The sequence below is a fragment of the Cheilinus undulatus genome, linkage group 23 (genome assembly GCF_018320785.1).
Source record: "Cheilinus undulatus linkage group 23, ASM1832078v1, whole genome shotgun sequence".
Classification (NCBI taxonomy): Eukaryota; Metazoa; Chordata; class Actinopteri; order Labriformes; family Labridae; genus Cheilinus; species Cheilinus undulatus.
The window spans coordinates 244,648-264,655 of NC_054887.1; the positions used below are offsets into that span (position 1 = coordinate 244,648).

Sequence of the window (20,008 nt, forward strand, 5' to 3'; positions counted from 1 at the left end):
TTGTTAATGATGGTCTAATGTTCTTCTATAGGAAACGTCCCATTGTTAATGATGGTCTAATGTTCTTCTATAGCAAACGTCCCATTGTTAATGATGGTCTAATGTTCTTCTATAGGAAACGTCCTATTGTTAATGATGGTCTAATGTTCTTCTATAGGAAACGTCCCATTGTTAATGATGGTCTAATGTTCTTCTATAGGAAACGTCTCATTGTTAATGATGGTCTAATGTTCTTCTATTGGAAACGTCCCGTTGTTTTGATGGTCTAATGTTCTTCTATAGGAAACGTCCCGTTGTTTTGATGGTCTAATGTTCTTCTATAGGAAACGTCCCGTTGTTTTGATGGTCTAATGTTCTTCTATTGGAAACGTCCCATTGTTAATGATGGTCTAATGTTCTTCTATAGGAAATGTCCCATTGTTAATGATGGTCTAATGTTCTTCTATAGGAAACGTCCCGTTGTTTTGATGGTCTAATGTTCTTCTATTGGAAACGTCCCATTGTTAATGATGGTCTAATGTTCTTCTATAGGAAACGTCCCATTGTTAATGATGGTCTAATGTTCTTCTATTGGAAACGTCCCATTGTTAATGATGGTCTAATGTTCTTCTATAGGAAACGTCCCATTGTTAATGATGGTCTAATGTTCTTCTATAGGAAATGTCCCATTGTTAATGATGGTCTAATGTTCTTCTATAGGAAATGTCCCATTGTTAATGATGGTCTAATGTTCTTCTATTGGAAACGTCCCGTTGTTTTGATGGTCTAATGTTCTTCTATAGGAAACGTCCCGTTGTTTTGATGGTCTAATGTTCTTCTATTGGAAACGTCCCATTGTTAATGATGGTCTAATGTTCTTCTATAGGAAACGTCCCGTTGTTTTGATGGTCTAATGTTCTTCTATTGGAAACGTCCCATTGTTAATGATGGTCTAATGTTCTTCTATAGGAAACGTCCCATTGTTAATGATGGTCTAATGTTCTTCTATAGGAAATGTCCCATTGTTAATGATGGTCTAATGTTCTTCTATAGGAAACGTCCCATTGTTTTGATGGTCTAATGTTCTTCTATTGGAAACATCCCGTTGTTAATGATGGTCTAATGTTCTTCTATTGGAAACGTCCCGTTGTTTTGATGGTCTAATGTTCTTCTATAGGAAACGTCCTGTTGTTTTGATGGTCTAATGTTCTTCTATTGGAAACGTCCCGTTGTTTTGATGGTCTAATGTTCTTCTATTGGAAACGTCCCGTTGTTTTGATGGTCTAATGTTCTTCTATAGCAAACGTCCCATTGTTAATGATGGTCTAATGTTCTTCTATAGGAAACGTCCCATTGTTAATGATGGTCTAATGTTCTTCTATAGGAAACGTCCCATTGTTAATGATGGTCTAATGTTCTTCTATAGGAAACGTCTCATTGTTAATGATGGTCTAATGTTCTTCTATTGGAAACGTCCCGTTGTTTTGATGGTCTAATGTTCTTCTATAGGAAACGTCTCATTGTTAATGATGGTCTAATGTTCTTCTATTGGAAACGTCCCGTTGTTTTGATGGTCTAATGTTCTTCTATTGGAAACGTCCCGTTGTTTTGATGGTCTAATGTTCTTCTATTGGAAACGTCCCGTTGTTTTGATGGTCTAATGTTCTTCTATAGGAAACGTCTCATTGTTAATGATGGTCTAATGTTCTTCTATTGGAAACGTCCCATTGTTAATGATGGTCTAATGTTCTTCTATAGGAAACGTCTCATTGTTAATGATGGTCTAATGTTCTTCTATAGGAAACGTCCCATTGTTAATGATGGTCTAATGTTCTTCTATAGGAAACGTCCCATTGTTAATGATGGTCTAATGTTCTTCTATAGGAAACGTCCCATTGTTAATGATGGTCTAATGTTCTTCTATAGGAAACGTCCCATTGTTAATGATGGTCTAATGTTCTTCTATAGGAAACGTCCCATTGTTAATGATGGTCTAATGTTCTTCTATAGGAAACGTCCCGTTGTTATGATGGTCTAATGTTCTTCTATTGGAAACGTCCCATTGTTAATGATGGTCTAATGTTCTTCTATTGGAAACGTCCCGTTGTTAATGATGGTCTAATGTTCTTCTATAGCAATCGTCCCATTGTTAATGATGGTCTAATGTTCTTCTATAGCAAACGTCCCATTGTTAATGATGGTCTAATGTTCTTCTATAGGAAACGTCCCGTTGTTAATGATGGTCTAATGTTCTTCTATAGGAAACGTCCCATTGTTAATGATGGTCTAATGTTCTTCTATTGGAAACGTCCCATTGTTAATGATGGTCTAATGTTCTTCTATTGGAAACGTCCCGTTGTTATGATGGTCTAATGTTCTTCTATACAAACGTCCCATTGTTAATGATGGTCTAATGTTCTTCTATTGGAAACGTCCCATTGTTAATGATGGTCTAATGTTCTTCTATTGGAAACGTCCCGTTGTTATGATGGTCTAATGTTCTTCTATAGGAAACGTCTCATTGTTAATGATGGTCTAATGTTCTTCTATAGCAATCGTCCCATTGTTAATGATGGTCTAATGTTCTTCTATAGCAAACGTCCCATTGTTAATGATGGTCTAATGTTCTTCTATTGGAAACGTCCCATTGTTAATGATGGTCTAATGTTCTTCTATAGCAAACGTCCCATTGTTAATGATGGTCTAATGTTCTTCTATAGCAAACGCGTCCATTGTTAATGATGGTCTAATGTTCTTCTATAGGAAACGTCCCATTGTTAATGATGGTCTAATGTTCTTCTATAGCAAACGTCCCATTGTTAATGATGGTCTAATGTTCTTCTATTGGAAACGTCCCATTGTTAATGATGGTCTAATGTTCTTCTATTGGAATCGTCCCATTGTTAATGATGGTCTAATGTTCTTCTATTGCAAACGTCCCATTGTTAATGATGGTCTAATGTTCTTCTATAGGAAACGTCCCGTTGTTATGATGGTCTAATGTTCTTCTATTGGAAACGTCCCGTTGTTAATGATGGTCTAATGTTCTTCTATAGCAATCGTCCCATTGTTAATGATGGTCTAATGTTCTTCTATAGCAAACGTCCCATTGTTAATGATGGTCTAATGTTCTTCTATAGCAAACGTCCCATTGTTAATGATGGTCTAATGTTCTTCTATAGCAATCGTCCCATTGTTAATGATGGTCTAATGTTCTTCTATAGGAAACGTCCCATTGGTAATGATGGTCTAATGTTCTTCTATAGCAAACGTCCCATTGTTAATGATGGTCTAATGTTCTTCTATTGGAAACGTCCCATTGTTAATGATGGTCTAATGTTCTTCTATTGGAAACGTCCCGTTGTTATGATGGTCTAATGTTCTTCTATACAAACGTCCCATTGTTAATGATGGTCTAATGTTCTTCTATTGGAAACGTCCCATTGTTAATGATGGTCTAATGTTCTTCAATTGGAACGCCCCATTGTTAATGATGGTCTAATGTTCTTCTATAGCAAACGTCCCATTGTTAATGATGGTCTAATGTTCTTCTATAGCAATCGTCCCATTGTTAATGATGGTCTAATGTTCTTCTATAGGAAACGTCCCGTTGTTATGATGGTCTAATGTTCTTCTATAGGAAACGTCCCATTGGTAATGATGGTCTAATGTTCTTCTATAGCAAACGTCCCATTGTTAATGATGGTCTAATGTTCTTCTATTGGAAACGTCCCGTTGTTATGATGGTCTAATGTTCTTCTATACAAACGTCCCATTGTTAATGATGGTCTAATGTTCTTCTATTGGAAACGTCCCATTGTTAATGATGGTCTAATGTTCTTCTATTGGAAACGTCCCGTTGTTATGATGGTCTAATGTTCTTCTATAGCAAACGTCCCATTGTTAATGATGGTCTAATGTTCTTCTATAGGAAACGTCTCATTGTTAATGATGGTCTAATGTTCTTCTATAGCAATCGTCCCATTGTTAATGATGGTCTAATGTTCTTCTATAGCAAACGTCCCATTGTTAATGATGGTCTAATGTTCTTCTATTGGAAACGTCCCGTTGTTAATGATGGTCTAATGTTCTTCTATAGCAATCGTCCCATTGTTAATGATGGTCTAATGTTCTTCTATAGCAAACGTCCCATTGTTAATGATGGTCTAATGTTCTTCTATAGCAAACGTCCCATTGTTAATGATGGTCTAATGTTCTTCTATAGCAATCGTCCCATTGTTAATGATGGTCTAATGTTCTTCTATAGGAAACGTCCCATTGTTAATGATGGTCTAATGTTCTTCTATAGCAAACGTCCCATTGTTAATGATGGTCTAATGTTCTTCTATTGGAAACGTCCCATTGTTAATGATGGTCTAATGTTCTTCTATAGGAAACGTCCCGTTGTTATGATGGTCTAATGTTCTTCTATTGGAAACGTCCCGTTGTTAATGATGGTCTAATGTTCTTCTATAGCAATCGTCCCATTGTTAATGATGGTCTAATGTTCTTCTATAGCAAACGTCCCATTGTTAATGATGGTCTAATGTTCTTCTATAGGAAACGTCCCGTTGTTAATGATGGTCTAATGTTCTTCTATAGCAATCGTCCCATTGTTAATGATGGTCTAATGTTCTTCTATAGGAAACGTCCCATTGGTAATGATGGTCTAATGTTCTTCTATAGCAAACGTCCCATTGTTAATGATGGTCTAATGTTCTTCTATTGGAAACGTCCCATTGTTAATGATGGTCTAATGTTCTTCTATTGGAAACGTCCCGTTGTTATGATGGTCTAATGTTCTTCTATAGCAAACGTCCCATTGTTAATGATGGTCTAATGTTCTTCTATTGGAAACGTCCCATTGTTAATGATGGTCTAATGTTCTTCTATTGGAAACGTCCCGTTGTTATGATGGTCTAATGTTCTTCTATAGCAAACGTCCCATTGTTAATGATGGTCTAATGTTCTTCTATTGGAAACGTCCCGTTGTTATGATGGTCTAATTGTCCTCTGTCATCCTTGTTTCCAGGACTGGGCCTAGCCTTCAACCTTCAGCCAGCTCTGACCATGATAGGAAAATACTTCTTTAAGAAACGCCCCATTGCTAATGGACTGGCCATGGCAGGCAGTCCGGTGTTCCTTAGTACTCTTGCTCCACTCAACCAGTACCTCTTCAACAACTTTGGCTGGAGAGGCAGCTTCCTGATCCTGGGTGGCCTACTTCTGAACAGCTGTGTAGCTGGTTCTTTAATGAGACCTCTGGGACCCCCACCCAGCAAGGTCAAGAAAGAAGAGGAGTTAGTCGCCATGACCACTACAAAGGAAAAGCGCAGTGCCTGGAAAACAGTCAACAAGTACCTGGACTTGACGCTCTTCAAGCATCGTGGCTTCCTGATTTACCTGTCGGGTAACGTCATCATGTTCTTGGGCTTCTTCGCTCCCATCGTCTTCCTCGCTGCCTACGCTAAGGACATGGGTGTGGATGAGTACTCAGCGGCCTTCCTGCTCTCTATTCTGGCTTTTGTCGATATGTTTGCGAGGCCCTCCATGGGGTTACTGGCTAACTCTCGCTGGGTCCGGCCCAGGATTCAGTACTTCTTCTCCTTTGCTGTGCTGTATAATGGAGTGTGCCACATCCTCTGCCCCCTGGTGGAGAGCTACACGGGTCTGGTGGTGTACTCCCTGTTCTTTGGCTTTGCCTTTGGCATGGTGAGCTCTGTGCTGTTTGAAACACTGATGGACCTGGTCGGGGCTCAGAGGTTCTCCAGTGCCGTTGGACTCACCACCATTGTGGAGTGTTGCCCTGTCCTCCTTGGTCCTCCTCTAGCAGGTATGATCTGTCTGTAAGGAAAAATGTCCTTTAGTCCTGTGGTGTTCAACCTTTGTGTCCCAACCTGTTTTATTCTTCTTCAGCTGGTCTGACCGGCATGTTTGTCACTCTGCTGCAGGGTGGGAAATTAACACCCACCAGCAGCCAAATACAGGTGTTTTAGCGCGGTGTCAGGTGAATTTGAACCAGCCACTGAGCAGGTAAAGAAAAGTCACAGAGGGATTTTACAGCAAACAGCCTGACCTGAAACCCTGTAAAGAAGAGAGTGTGTCTTTTCTCCCTCTGCTCTCGCCCTGTCCTGTAGCTCTAGAGTCATTCTGCTGTCTTCAAACATGGACATACCAGTATTATAGGTGACAACAAAATTACACTCACACTCTCCTGCAAGGTCGTCCTCGAGGGTGGGGGGTGGGGGGGGGGGGGGCTGTCTGGGGCCCAGGGAGGTCAGGTATCATGGTCCACTGTAGAGCTGAGAAAACCAGATTTATTTTAGTTTTTAATCTGAATAATAACTACTCTCAGCAAAACAACACGTAATTTTTAAAGTTTATTTGCCATAGTAAATATTCTTATTCAACATGTGAAACCCTTTTCGTAAAACAGAACTTGCTGTATTTGGTAACATCCGCCATGATGATGGGCACATTAAACAGTAGAGGAAGACCTCAGAGCTAAGCCATGATACAAACAGGCTGCCAGGAAATAAATACAATGAACCAAGAGGGATTTAACAGAAAAATATTAAATCAATGTGACAAAAAGGCAATAATGGGTGGCAAAGCTAGGTTAGGAGAGGCAACAAAAAGGCAAAAATGGACGAAAAGTGGCTAAGCTGGGCTCCAAAAGTGGTGCAAAGAGGACACAACTGGAAAAAAGCAAAAATGGACATTAGTGGTGAAAACAAGTAAAAATGTCAAGTTTGGGCATGAAAAGAGGTAAAGAAGGGGTTAAAAGGAACCCTGCATGATCAGACATGTTCATCTTGTTGGATAGATATTTGTATCTCTCAAATGTATATTGAACTTAAAAACTCACTAAATATCCCAGATACACTGCCTGGCCAAAAAAAAAGTCGCCACCAAAAAAACGTCACACACTCTAATATTTCGTTGGACCACCTTTAGCTTTGATTACAGCACGCATTCGCTGTGGCATTGTTTCCATAAGCTTCTGCAATGTCACAAGATTTATTTCCATCCAGTGTCGCATTAATTTTAATATTGATGATGGGAGAGTCTGACCACTGCGCAAAGCCTTCTCCAGCACATCCCAAAGATTCTCAGTGGGGTTAAGGTCTGGACTCTGTGGTGGCCAATCCATGTGTGAAAATGATGTCTCATGCTCCCTGAACCACTCTGTCACAGTTTTAGCCTGATGAATCCTGGCATTGTCATCTTGGAATATGCCCGTGCCATTAGGGAAGTAAAAATCCATTGTTTAAGAAATGAGAAGTTACTCATTGCATCAGCTGGGGTTAAATAACTTGTTGCAGGCTGAAAGATAATCACCCATGCAGTAATTATCCAATAGGAGGCTCGGACCTATTTGCTTAGTTAAATCCAGGTGGCGACTTTTTTTTTTTTGGCCAGGCAGTGTATTTGCATTTTGAGTATATTTGAGCTCATAAACTCACCCGGAGGCCACCATGTTTTGGTCCATGTGACGTCACAGTGCCACAGTGCCTCTGTTTCTATGCAGTAACCATTTTTCAAACGGTTTTTCTGCCTGCAGCTGTTGCTGCCATAACTGCTTTCATAACAGACACGAGTTTGCTGCCTTTGTCTCCCTGCTGTCAAAGCTCTGTCATTCTACCAACATTTTACCTCAGTAAAACTCCCTGGAAGCATAACGGGAGCTTTTCAAAATAAAAGCAGTATGTACATACGAACAGAGTTTCTCCAAAGAAATGCTAAAGTGGACTTTTACTTTGAAAAGCGTAAACCGGAACAGAACAGAAAGCTTCATAAAGAGTAGAAATTCGTGGAACAACTTAATTAAACAGACGCATTTAACTCGTGGCCTTCATCTGGTTCATGAAGAAACACATTTCAAACATTTGCTACCCATGTGGACGCAAATATTTACTACAACAAGGTAAATATGCCTCTGCATGCCCATTTTCCTGTCTAGATGGACAGATAACTGCTCGCGGTGCATCTATGAAATAGAAGAGACCTCAAATTTTAAAATTCTCCGTGTGTGAGACGTGCTGTGTTTCTGAGATGCAGCCCTAACACTGGCTGCCAGTCTGAAACAGCGGTTAGTGTATAAGAGCGGTGAAGAGCGCTGCAGAACTGTGACGTCACAGCGCCAGCGCGGACCAAATCACGGCGGCCTTCTGGTGACTTTAAAACTCAAATTACTCAAAATGCAGATATGTAGTGAGCTTTTTCATTCAATGAGTACATGAGAGATAAAAATATCTATCCAACAAGATAAACTTGTCTGATCATGAGGGTTACTTTTAAGAGCGGCAAAGTTGGGTTAACAGGAAAAAGAGGCAGAAAGTGGCCAAAAATGGGCAGAAGAGTTGGTGAATGACATGATAAACTGTCAACAGGGGTTAAAAAAGGCAAAAATGGGAAACCAGATGCCAGAAATAAATGAAAAGCATCAATGCTACTGATCCAACACACACACATTATTATCAACAATGCAAAACAGCTGGGGAGGGGTCATTCTCTGGGTTTATCAGGGGTCATTCTCTGGGTTTATCAGGGGTCATTCTCTGGGTTTATCAGGGGTCATTCTCTGGGTTTATCAGGGGTCATTCTCTGGGTTTATCAGGGGTCATTCTCTGGGTTTATCAGGGGTCATTCTCTGGGTTTATCAGGGGTCATTCTCTGGGTTTATCAGGGGTCATTCTCTGGGTTTATCAGGGGTCATTCTCTGGGTTTATCAGGGGTCATTCTCTGGGTTTATCAGGGGTCATTCTCTGGGTTTATCAGGGTCCATTCTCTGGGTTTATCAGGGCTCATTCTCTGGGTTTATCAGGGCTCATTCTCTGGGTTTATCAGGGGTCATTCTCTGGGTTTATCAGGGGTCATTCTCTGGGTTTATCAGGGTCCATTCTCTGGGTTTATCAGGGGTCATTCTCTGGGTTTATCAGGGGTCATTCTCTGGGTTTATCAGGGTCCATTCTCTGGGTTTATCAGGGGTCATTCTCTGGGTTTATCAGGGGTCATTCTCTGGGTTTATCAGGGGTCATTCTCTGGGTTTATCAGGGGTCATTCTCTGGGTTTATCAGGGGTCATTCTCTGGGTTTATCAGGGGTCATTCTCTGGGTTTATCAGGGTCCATTCTCTGGGTTTATCAGGGGTCATTCTCTGGGTTTATCAGGGGTCATTCTCTGGGTTTATCAGGGTCCATTCTCTGGGTTTATCAGGGGTCATTCTCTGGGTTTATCAGGGGTCATTCTCTGGGTTTATCAGGGGTCATTCTCTGGGTTTATCAGGGGTCATTCTCTGGGTTTATCAGGGGTCATTCTCTGGGTTTATCAGGGTCCATTCTCTGGGTTTATCAGGGGTCATTCTCTGGGTTTATCAGGGGTCATTCTCTGGGTTTATCAGGGGTCATTCTCTGGGTTTATCAGGGGTCATTCTCTGGGTTTATCAGGGTCCATTCTCCGGGTTTATTAGGGGCCATTCTCTGGGTTTATCAGGGCTCATTTAGACCTGACTGCAATGCTGCATTGTCTCAGAATAAAAAAGTCATCTTTTTCTGTTTCTTTTTTTTTTACAAGAGCAGAGATCATGCTGATATGTTTTAATAGCTGAAACTTTTACAAGGATGGAAGGATATATGCTTAGTCAGCTAAAGATCAATGTAAATAACGGGGGATAAACTCGACAGTCATGGCAGCAGAGGATGAGAACTGTACAGTAGTGGGCGTGTCTTTAAAGTCAAACAGTCAGAGATGGCTGGACCTCTGAACGCGGCTCATCTAAATGAGTGTGAAAAAGCTCATTTAGTTTGACAAACTTTTCCTCTCTGAAACATACTGGAGAAATGCTGACACTGCAGTCTGCTTTCACTGAATGGGAGCTTGACAGGACAAATCACAGAACTGCTGCTGCCATCGCAAACGCACAGTAAACGTTACTGAGAGGGAGGCCTGGCTAGCACATCAGGAGCTTCCCCAAAACCCTACGTTTGACCATCCAGCCTGGTCTGCATGAACCCTGCATCAGTTGTTTACTGGGACGAGTGAGGCGGTGAGCTCAGTGGCCACTGCTGTGCTCACATCCAAGCAGGAACTTACGAGCTGATCATGCATGTACTATGGTTTGAATGTTTTTTCCATTCGTGGTTAAAAATGGAATAACCAGAGTTCCCCCAATTTTGAGTGTGGCACTTAGTCTCTGATAAACCCTGCTCTGTGGGGACCAGCTACGCCATCTCGGAGGACAGAGTTCAGTCTCAGACTGTGGAGGTATGAGGTTGATGCTGGCTGCTGAGTCTCATCTCCATATCTCTCTGCAGTGAGATTTACAGTCAGGCACCTGATCGTCACCTGTGCACCTGGGGGTCAGAGACTCAAAACAAGAGTCAATAACAGCAGAATCAGCTGTTGGTACTGGTAGAGGAGATTTGGAACATTTTTCATGGACCAACCTATATCTATGGAGGACTGAGAGTGCCAAAATGAAATATATAATTCATTAATTAATTAAATGTGCCATTAATTAATTAAATATGCAATTAATTAATTAAATGTGTCATGAATTAATTAAATGTGCCATGAATAAATTAAATGTGTAATTTATGAATAAATTAAATAAATGTACCATTAATAATTAAATCTGCCATGAATTAATTAAATGTGTAATTTATAAATTAGTTAAATGTGCCATGAATTAATTAAATGTGTAATTTATGAATAAATTAAATGTGTCATAATTTAATTAAATCTGCCATGAATTAATTAAATCTGCCATGAATTAATTAAATCTGCCATGAATTAATTAAATCTGCCATGAATTAATTAAATGTGTAATTTATAAATTAGTTAAATGTGACATGAATTAATTTAATGTGTAATTTATGAATTAATTAAATGTGTCATGAATTAATTAAATGTGTAATTTATGAATTAATTAAATGTGTCATGAATTAATTAAATGTGAATTACACATTTAATTAATTCATGACACATTTAATTAATTCATAAATTACACATTTAATTAATTCATGACACATTTAATTAATTCATTGTTCGTGCTACAGCAGTGCATCATGAATTTATTTTATCTGTCATCTTCTCCCATCAAACTCAGTGGGCGGGACTAACGCTGAACAGTCACAAACCATTGGTTTGGTCTGCAGGGCTGCCAGACGAGGGCGTTTCCCACCAAATAAACTAAAACACAGACCTCCCCTGTCCCCCCCTTGGCCTGCATTCACACTGTCCAACATATCCAGGCCTGACCACAGATACGTTTCACGTCATCACAGAATATATTACCTAATATTACATAACAGCCTAATAATACACTAAATATTTTTGATTTTTATGATAGATGATCTAGCATCAGGGTTATTTTACCTGACCTAGGATCTGTACGCTACGTTAACAGAGCCCAGTAAAGACACAGAGAGGGGTTCATATAGTTTTTTATTCTATAAAATCATTAAAAAAAATTAAAAGAAACATCAATAATTATGACACTGGGGTGATTTGAACCCTGGTCTCCTGAGTGACAGAGATCTATCCTAGCTCTGAGCTAGTGGACCAGTTGATGACAGAGGCGTAGTTTACGTACAAAGCAAAGACGACACCTGAAGTGCCTGGAAAACTCGACAAAACACGTATGTGTACGAAACAATACAACATCTACTACTGCGCTGACAAATAAACCTGTTAATCAACACTTGGCGAACACTCTTCGGTCAATATCTTGGTCAGACAGAGCGGAAATAACTCCCAAGAACTTCAATAAATCCCTCTGCTTTGCTAGCCACATGCTCAGGGTCCGAAATTCCAGCGTCGACGTGTTCTGACAGGACTAAAATATCTGTTATAAACTCATGGGAGAGCTCATGCAGAGCCTCAGTGATAGTGGCCATGTTTGTGTTTTAGTTTATTTGGTGGGAAACTCCCTCGTCTGGCAGCCCTGCAGACCAAACCAATGGTTTGTGACAGATAAAATAAATTCATGATGCACTGCTGGAGCACGAACAATGAATTAATTAAATGTGTCATGAATTAATTAAATGTGTAATTCACATTAAATTAATTCGTGACACATTTAATTAATTCATAAATTACAAATTTAATTAATTCATGACACATTTAATTAATTCATAAATTACACATTTAATTAATTCATGACACATTTAATTAATTCATGACACATTTAATTAATTCATAAATTACACATTTAATTAATTCATGACACATTTAATTAATTCATGACACATTTAATTAATTCATAAATTACACATTTAATTAATTCATGACACATTTAATTAATTCATAAATTACACATTTAATTAATTCATGGCACATTTAATTAATTCATGGTATATTTAATTAATTAATGGTACATTTAATTAATTCATGACATATTTAACTAATTAATTGCATATTTAATTAATTAATGAATTATATATTTCATTTTGGCACTCTCAGTCCTCCATACATATCCTCAGCTCTGCTGCTCATCCCATAGATGCATGCTCCTATTAGAAGAGGCTCCATTTAAAAGTCAATACAGAGACTTTACTGTGGGATCAGATTTATGACCAGAGGCAACAATCTACTGAACAGTCATGACTGACTGACGCTTGGTCGATGTTTCTGCATGGTTTACTCTTTCATCAAAGTAACACTGCTGTGTCCTCTGACAATAAAGTGAAGCACATTCAGTGAGTTCTTCTCTAGTTTCTCTCGCAGTTACTCAGGTTCTCATGCGTCCCTGCTCTAGAGTTAGCTTTATCAATATCATAAGAAAGGTTTAAGGTTGAATCGTGGCTCTACTAGACTACTGTAGCCGAATAAAGCCCTAAGAGCACAGCTAATATGAAAACACATTTTTAGCTGGGATGTGGATGTTTTTAGACTTTTCTGTGCAGATGCTCTAAACTTGTTTTGTTGTCTTGCAGGTAAGCTGGTCGATATCACCAAAAACTACAAGTACATGTATTTTTGCTGCGGAGCCGTGGTCATATTCGCCAGCATTTGGCTCTTCATTGGGAACTTCATCAACTACAGACTCTTGGATCGTGAGCGAAAGAATGCTGAGATGTACAAACGGACTGAAACTGAAGATCCAGACCAGGTCAAGGATCAGAAAGAGGCTGACGGGGAGGCACAGGCTTCAGAGGAGCTGGTTGACAATGATCAAAAAGGGGAGGAGCCTATGCAGCGGGAAACCAACATCTAGATCCTTCTGCACTGCCATCCGCTCATGCTCACATTTCCCTCCGCGATGATCAAACTGAGCTCCACGCCAAGAGGTTCCCCTTGGTGTTCCACTAGGACCAGATCTGGGTCCTCTGCACTTCTCTAAAACTAACTGCCAAAGCAACAAGGACATTTCCTGAAGCTGTGAGGTGAAGGTCAAAGATCATCAGCTGTATCTGAAATATGAAACAGGTCAAGTGTAACATAATGTATGCATGAGAGGAGGCTGTGAGTCCCAAATATAGCCTGTAGATGTAGCTGTGTTTTTATTTGTTTTTGCCACGTTCACCTCATATCAGGTTGTAAAATATTAGACTGGAGACAGTAACGCTAGCAAAGCTAGTGGCTAACAGCCAGGAGGGAGACTTAGAGCGGGTCTGCACTAACGCCACAGATACTAGAGCTACAGAGCAGATATTAGGAGCCTGTTTAACAAATAACCATCAGTTCTGCTTTAGAAAGATCGGCTTTGACCACGGCTCTTTCAGTCCACTTATTCGAAGCTGTAACCATTCCTCTCTTCCCACTGCGTCCTCTGATATGACGTGAATGCAGCATCACTGTGTTAGAACCGCTCCAACGGCACCAGCAATCTCAGTTAGAAGCAAAGGTCTTCTTAAATTAAGAAGAAGACGCAGGGATGGGGTCTCTGTGGTTGGACCGGTCTGTCGTTGAGTGAACAGGGCTGATAAGAACCCGGGTCTCACTGACACTGCAGGTAACCTGGTTTCAATAAGGCATGTTAATGAGTCTGTTGTTCTGGATGTACCAACTCTACAAAGTATGGAGCTATTTTGGTAACAAAACTGTTTGCAGCTGTGTGCATACATCAGCACACAGATCTGAATAAGTGTAGATAAGATATGTAAAAGATGAATGACAGAACCGTATCACAGTGGTGGTTGAATATCTTTCTATACTGGATGCTTTTATTGTCTTCTGTTTTCTAACAGCTGCCCCGCTCCAGTGCTGGTCCATGTGATGCCTATGCCATGAGGAAGGCGGCCTTGCCTGTGAGCCTGCCCTGAGGGCAACAAAACCCAATGCTGACTCTTACAGATCTGAGTAGACATTTGCAGACCGTGCATGGTCATTTTTCTGACAGTCTTAGAGAGGCAGACTCCAGTTGTAACTGATGTTGTGGGTATTTTTGAACACTTAAAGCAGAAGAGTGGGTTTTCAACTAAGTCCACAATTATAAATTGGTCTATACATTTGCAGATATGTGCACACATCTGAAAATCTATCTACCTGCTTTCAGATTTGTGTGCTGATATTTGTACGCAGTTGCTAATAGTTTTGTGACAATAATAGTTCCATAATAGGCAGCAAAATGTCAGCAAACAGAGCAATCTCTTACATTTTCATTGGCCAGAAAGAATGGGAGCACCTGCTAGAGGTAATGTTTCTTAATGACATGGTAGGGGAACCAGGAGTTAAGATTTGATGGTAGTCAGCCATTGAGCTAGAAGGGATTTGGTTGCATTCCCCTTAATGGTTGGTCAACTCTGCAGGAAGTCCAAACCCTTGATGACTTGTTGATTGCATGTGAATGCTATGTTGGCGATCCCAGTGAACCAGAACTGACCCTTTGTCACGCCCTGCCCTCTGAGGTCTCTGTTGGAAGGTTAGACAGGAAAAATCTCTGAAATACTCTCAAACCTTTCAGTTAAAATGAAGGGATGTGATTGATTTGTTCTCTGTTGGAGAATAAAGACAGAGGTGTAGCAGGATAAATCTACGCCACTGATGTCCGATGCTCATGGTTAACTTTAGCCGTCCTCCTGCAGCACATCAACGAAGTGTTTGTTCAGCAAAAAGAGACAAAGGAGACAATTGACACCCTCCTCTGCCTTACCAGACTAACATGAGGTGAAGTTATGATAGTGTGTTGGTACGATAGTTTGGGGGATTTTTTTAAGCCTATTAGGGAAAAAAATCTTCTAGGTATGCCAAGGTGCTCCTGCAGCCACTCTAAATCCAAAAACACCACAGTTTCCCCCCGAAGCACTGGAAAGACCAGGCCGAAGCTGTCTAAACAGGAAGTAGCCACTGCTATGAGAGGGGTCTTTCTGATTGGTGAGCCAGCTGTCCAATCACAGAGCTACAAGGGGTCAACTGGTCCTTCCATCTGGTGCCAAAATAAAATCCTGATTGCAGTGTGTGTAATGCTGCAGCTCTAACACTCTTCCAGATAGAAAAGCACAGCTGTGCTCACAGCTGGTGACGGCGGCGCCCGTGTGTTTGTTGCCCACCTGAGCGCCGTTACGCCGTGTCGTAAAACCCGCAGACATCCCACTTGAAAACTTAGAATCAGTCATAAAACGCTTCCTATAACTGGTCCATTTACCTGCTGCACTAAAAGGGAAACGACCGTACATCCACCCTGAACATCTCTCTAAAACTGCTGCAATCCAGTGAATTGAATTATGGTTGAATGTAATTTCCTCTGTGGGCCTTAATATGGTGTTAATGACCAAAAGCATCTGCAGTGTTATTTTTCTGCATATAGAGCCCATGAGCAATATTATCTCTCACACTGTAAAGCAGGGAAACGATCGTCCGTGAAGTGATGCATTGCCTTAAATGTAAAATAAAGAGGGTGGGGGTTGTACAGAGAATACTTGATAGTATTAAAGGAGCCCGTTGTGTTAAATCTGCTTCATCTGTCTGAATGTGAATAGAGATGTTAGCGCTATGAGATTAAGTATTGTTGTGTCCATGTGAACTAATCCACTAACAACATACTACTGATGCTACTTATCAATGAATGCTAATCAAGTCTGTGTATTCTAATGTGTGCTAACCATGTACTTGACTAACCCATGATTGTTCATTCTTCCATCCATTCCACGTGTTTCCAGCCGTCACCTCTGCAGCTCTGAGCGCGCTCACGTTCTAACAAAGCCAAACACATTTCAGTCTCATTTTCAAAGCAATCGTGAACAAACACAGCGTCACTGCTGCTGTTTTTATGAATATTCTTGTGTTCACTATGATGATAATGGATGTCCAGCTGTGTAGCGTGGTCACCACGTAGCGTCCTCACCTAAGGGTGCACTCATACAAGGCCTGGTCGTCCCATGGTCCTTCCTCTCCTCTGCTAGCCTGCACTCATGCTGCTCCATTCAAACTGGGCCTGAGCACGCTTCCCTGTTCCATCACACCTTAATATTACACACATGCATGACTTTAGTTTGGAGGAGGTGCAGGCTCAGAGTCGGGGAACAGAGAGAGCACGGCTGTGGGGTCTGCTGCAGCTCTTTAACACGTCTCAGTCAAGGCGGCCCGTTGGTTTCACATCGGTCGCGTGTTTGTCCGTTCTTGTTCTGAGCTGCCGTTCTGTGAGTGAAGGCCGGCTCAGACTGCACAGATGCAGCCAGGTTTTTGTCTCATTCTGACTCCCTGACCTGACCTCTGCATCGGTTCCTTATCTCGGCATCATCGTTTACCAGAGGGAGTCCCCCAATGACCTCTGAACTCTCTCACAGTCTCAGAGACGGCGGTGACGTCAGCATACGGTGATGGTCAGGATCAGACTTGTAGTGTGGCCATCCTGGCAGGCAGGACGGGTCAGTAATCTGACATGGAGCTGAGCCGGTCTGTAGGCCAGCGCTGCCAACAGCAGGGTCCGGTCCAGCAGCCTGGACTGTGGGAGTCAGATGTCCTGCCCTGTGTGAGTGCACCCTAAGACTCATTGCAGCCAAACTGGACATGAATGTGGACTCTCTCTGGTCTGTGTCTGGATCCGGGGGATCAGTTGTGGTCATGTTTGGCTGGATGAACTCTCAGGGTATCAGTGGAACATTACACAGCATATCTGTCATACCATGTGTTGTAAATGTGACTCATTAGAAAGATTTTTGCACATTTCTGTTCATGAAGCAGCTGACCTCCTTCAGCTTGCTTTTCTAACCAGAACTGTGTCCAAATATCTCCATCAGAGGAAGAGCAAAGCTCTCAGTGAACCTTTACACATGTGTGTGAGGGCTAGTCTTCACATGTGTGTGTGCATAGATGCAGCCTAGTCCACCAGCATTTCTCACATCTATCATCACGTCTCTACTTTGGTTTTTAAACTTTCATTCATTCACTGATATCTAATGTTGCTATGCTGACTGCACAGTGACTGCTGTACAATCACTTCTGCCAAATAACACTGCCCCCTGCTGGTTGTAAACCACCCAGACCAAAAGACAGAGAAAGCCAAGCTTCCTTTCAGCAGGAGAACAAACTCACGTCATTTATTTGTCTTTAGAAGGAGCAAACATGGCTCCAGGTTACCAGGAGACGCTGATGAAATATTGTCTGTATGAACTGTCTTTGAATTTATCTGTGAAAGAAAGAAAAGATCAAATGTAAATGTGAGCTGAGGCCTGCACATGAAGACATCCATGTTAGATTAACTCCACTGTCTTTACATGAGCAGTAGATTTCTACCTACTGAGGAAATGTTCTGAATAATGCAGGAATAATGTGCTTTTATTTTGGACTTTCCTCATAATGTAGAAATGAGTGTCTCCATTCCCAGACCTCCATGTAAAGATGATGTTAGAAAACATGTCTTCATGTTTAGTGCATTTAAGGGGAGTACCACTGAATTTCAACGTTTAGATTCTATGTAAGCAGATATTTTAACTTCTATGGTTGTACATTTCCTCTTAAACATGCAGCAGAAATAAACGGGACTAACGGGACCCCCAAGCTGAGGTTCAGGACCCCCAAAGAGGTCACAGCATACATCTCAGGATCAAATAAAAGGGAAAAGAACCAAACGAGTAAAATTCAACCCAGAGCTATTCACAGACCTCAGCATCTCTCTGTGGGAGGCTCTGATTGTCAAACTAGTCTACCATAGTCCTGACCCCTACCCATAATCCCTAGCAGCTGCTGCCTGAAATTCTGTGGTATTCTCCTCACTAAAGCATGTGTGTTATTCCTTTAACTATAAGCAATATCTATCTGAATATATCTGTGTGTATTTCTGTGTGTTCTAGGAACAAAGGAGGCGTGTGTCTGAATCCATGTAGGCCTGATGAATGAGTGAATCTTTGTTGCACCAGTAGCCTTACCTAAATCACTGCTTGGTTCTTTTTCTTCCACATGTGTAGGATTATGTTCAGACACAGAGGATTATTTATGGAGTAGCTGAAGACCAAATCTAGTGGAGATGAAGGCATATTTTCACTGCTGTTCTCTTATTTTTGTAAAAGCAGATTCTGAATAGCATAGAGGTGAGCTGTTTTGTCTGGTGTGTGCTATCCATATGCAGAACATTGAGGCTTTAAAGCAGGGTTGTCCAACCTGAGGCCTGTGGACCAACAGCGGTCCATTTGTCAACATTAATTCTGTGAAGAACATTTTAATGTGTGAAAGTTAACGATGAAGAAATAGCCAACCTCGACCCACATCAGGAGTCATGCCACCTACACGGTTAAAGACAGGAGGATCCCAGCAGCACGGAGCACGCTCACTGGCGCTGCTCTCTGCTCCGTGTCAAGGTCACATTTACAGAGCTCGCTGCTCCGGTCGTCTCCAACTTCAACACTCCTCTAAAGATGGCAGCTTTGGGCCGCTGAATGGAGACGAGCCGTTGGCGTCTTCCTTCTCTCCTGAGTAAGGGTGGATCCTAAAATCTGATTGGCTATGTGCTTTGTCTAATGAAAGCAACTGTTTGTTTAAGCTCAGCTGGTATTAATAGTCTAAACCAGCGTGGCCCCGCCCCCCTGGTACTTCCCTGTAGGTGGCCCTCAGTGAAAGGAGCTTGGACACCCCAGCTTTAGAGTTACAGGGACATTTGGTTTGTAATGTAGAGCACTTAGCAGCGGTTAGCTAATATGACTGCAGCTTTAAATCTGACTTTACTGAACTGTACAGGGTAGCCGTGTGTGTCACTGTGGTGTTTTAGCTCAGTTCAGTTTGCCATAGGCTGTGAGATGTACCTTTGTTTTGATTTGCCCTGGGTCTAAGCCCCATGATGAAGTGATGAATCATGAATCTCTGCTCCTTCTTGAACATGAATTTCTTCCTATTCTGGTGTTGGTGTGGTGAAACGTGTCAGTATGTGTCGCTCTTGTCTGTATATGATGGAGGTTTGCTACTGGAGGGCTGAAGGGCTGCGGCTGTTCTGCTAACTGTGCCTTACTCTATCACCATTTATGTCAACACAGATGCATGGGTGTCAGCCTGTGTGTGTAGTCTTTCTGTGACTGATCCTCTAAACTTCCTCCTGTCGGCTGGACCCTGCTGATGACCAGCTGATCTCCAGTCTAGGCTCCATGCTCCACTGATGGGACTCAGGATGAAGGGTGCAGCAGTGCCTCATCTGAGGGCAGGGGTGTCCACAGATTTGGACTCATGGGTGAACTGGGTCGGTGATGGTCCTCCAGTAGCAGACGCTCCGTCTTTCTCATCAGGGCAGATTTCTTCTTTATCTCTCAGATTGTGTCAGTCCTTCACTACCTCTGCTGCCATCATGTCAGAGCGAGGATAAACACCACACGGGTCTAAAAGCCTGATTCTGTTTTTGTAATTCTAATGTTCTCACCGATCACAGTAGAGAAATAAATCAGCATATATATCCAACACGACTCTGTCTGTGATTTAATGGTGTGATCAGATTCTCAGAGGGATTTTCTCAGAGGGAAGTCTAAAGATGCCCAGAGCACATTCAAACAGTGGTCTTCTGTTCCTGATTTGTAGACTAGAATTCATGTTCATGCTGCTGAGCTGGATCAGTAGGTTATTATAGATTTACAGTTTCTGAAGGGCAGCCTCAGTTTTTTCTACTC

General features: G+C 41.5%; 1 protein-coding gene across 4 annotated transcripts in view; it reads left to right on the forward strand.

The window, feature by feature from the left end:
* LOC121505435 (monocarboxylate transporter 2-like) overlaps nucleotides 1-19,783 on the forward strand; it is a 78,789-nt gene extending 59,006 nt beyond the window's left edge. For all 4 annotated transcript variants that reach the window (XM_041780774.1, XM_041780776.1, XM_041780778.1 and 1 more), the window contains 2 exons: nucleotides 5,012-5,812; nucleotides 12,917-19,783. In XM_041780774.1, the coding sequence (XP_041636708.1) occupies nucleotides 5,012-5,812; nucleotides 12,917-13,197 (1,082 nt within the window). In that variant the 3' untranslated portion in view covers nucleotides 13,198-19,783. The remainder of the gene's footprint in view (nucleotides 1-5,011; nucleotides 5,813-12,916) is intronic.
* Nucleotides 19,784-20,008: the final 225 nt, after the last annotated feature.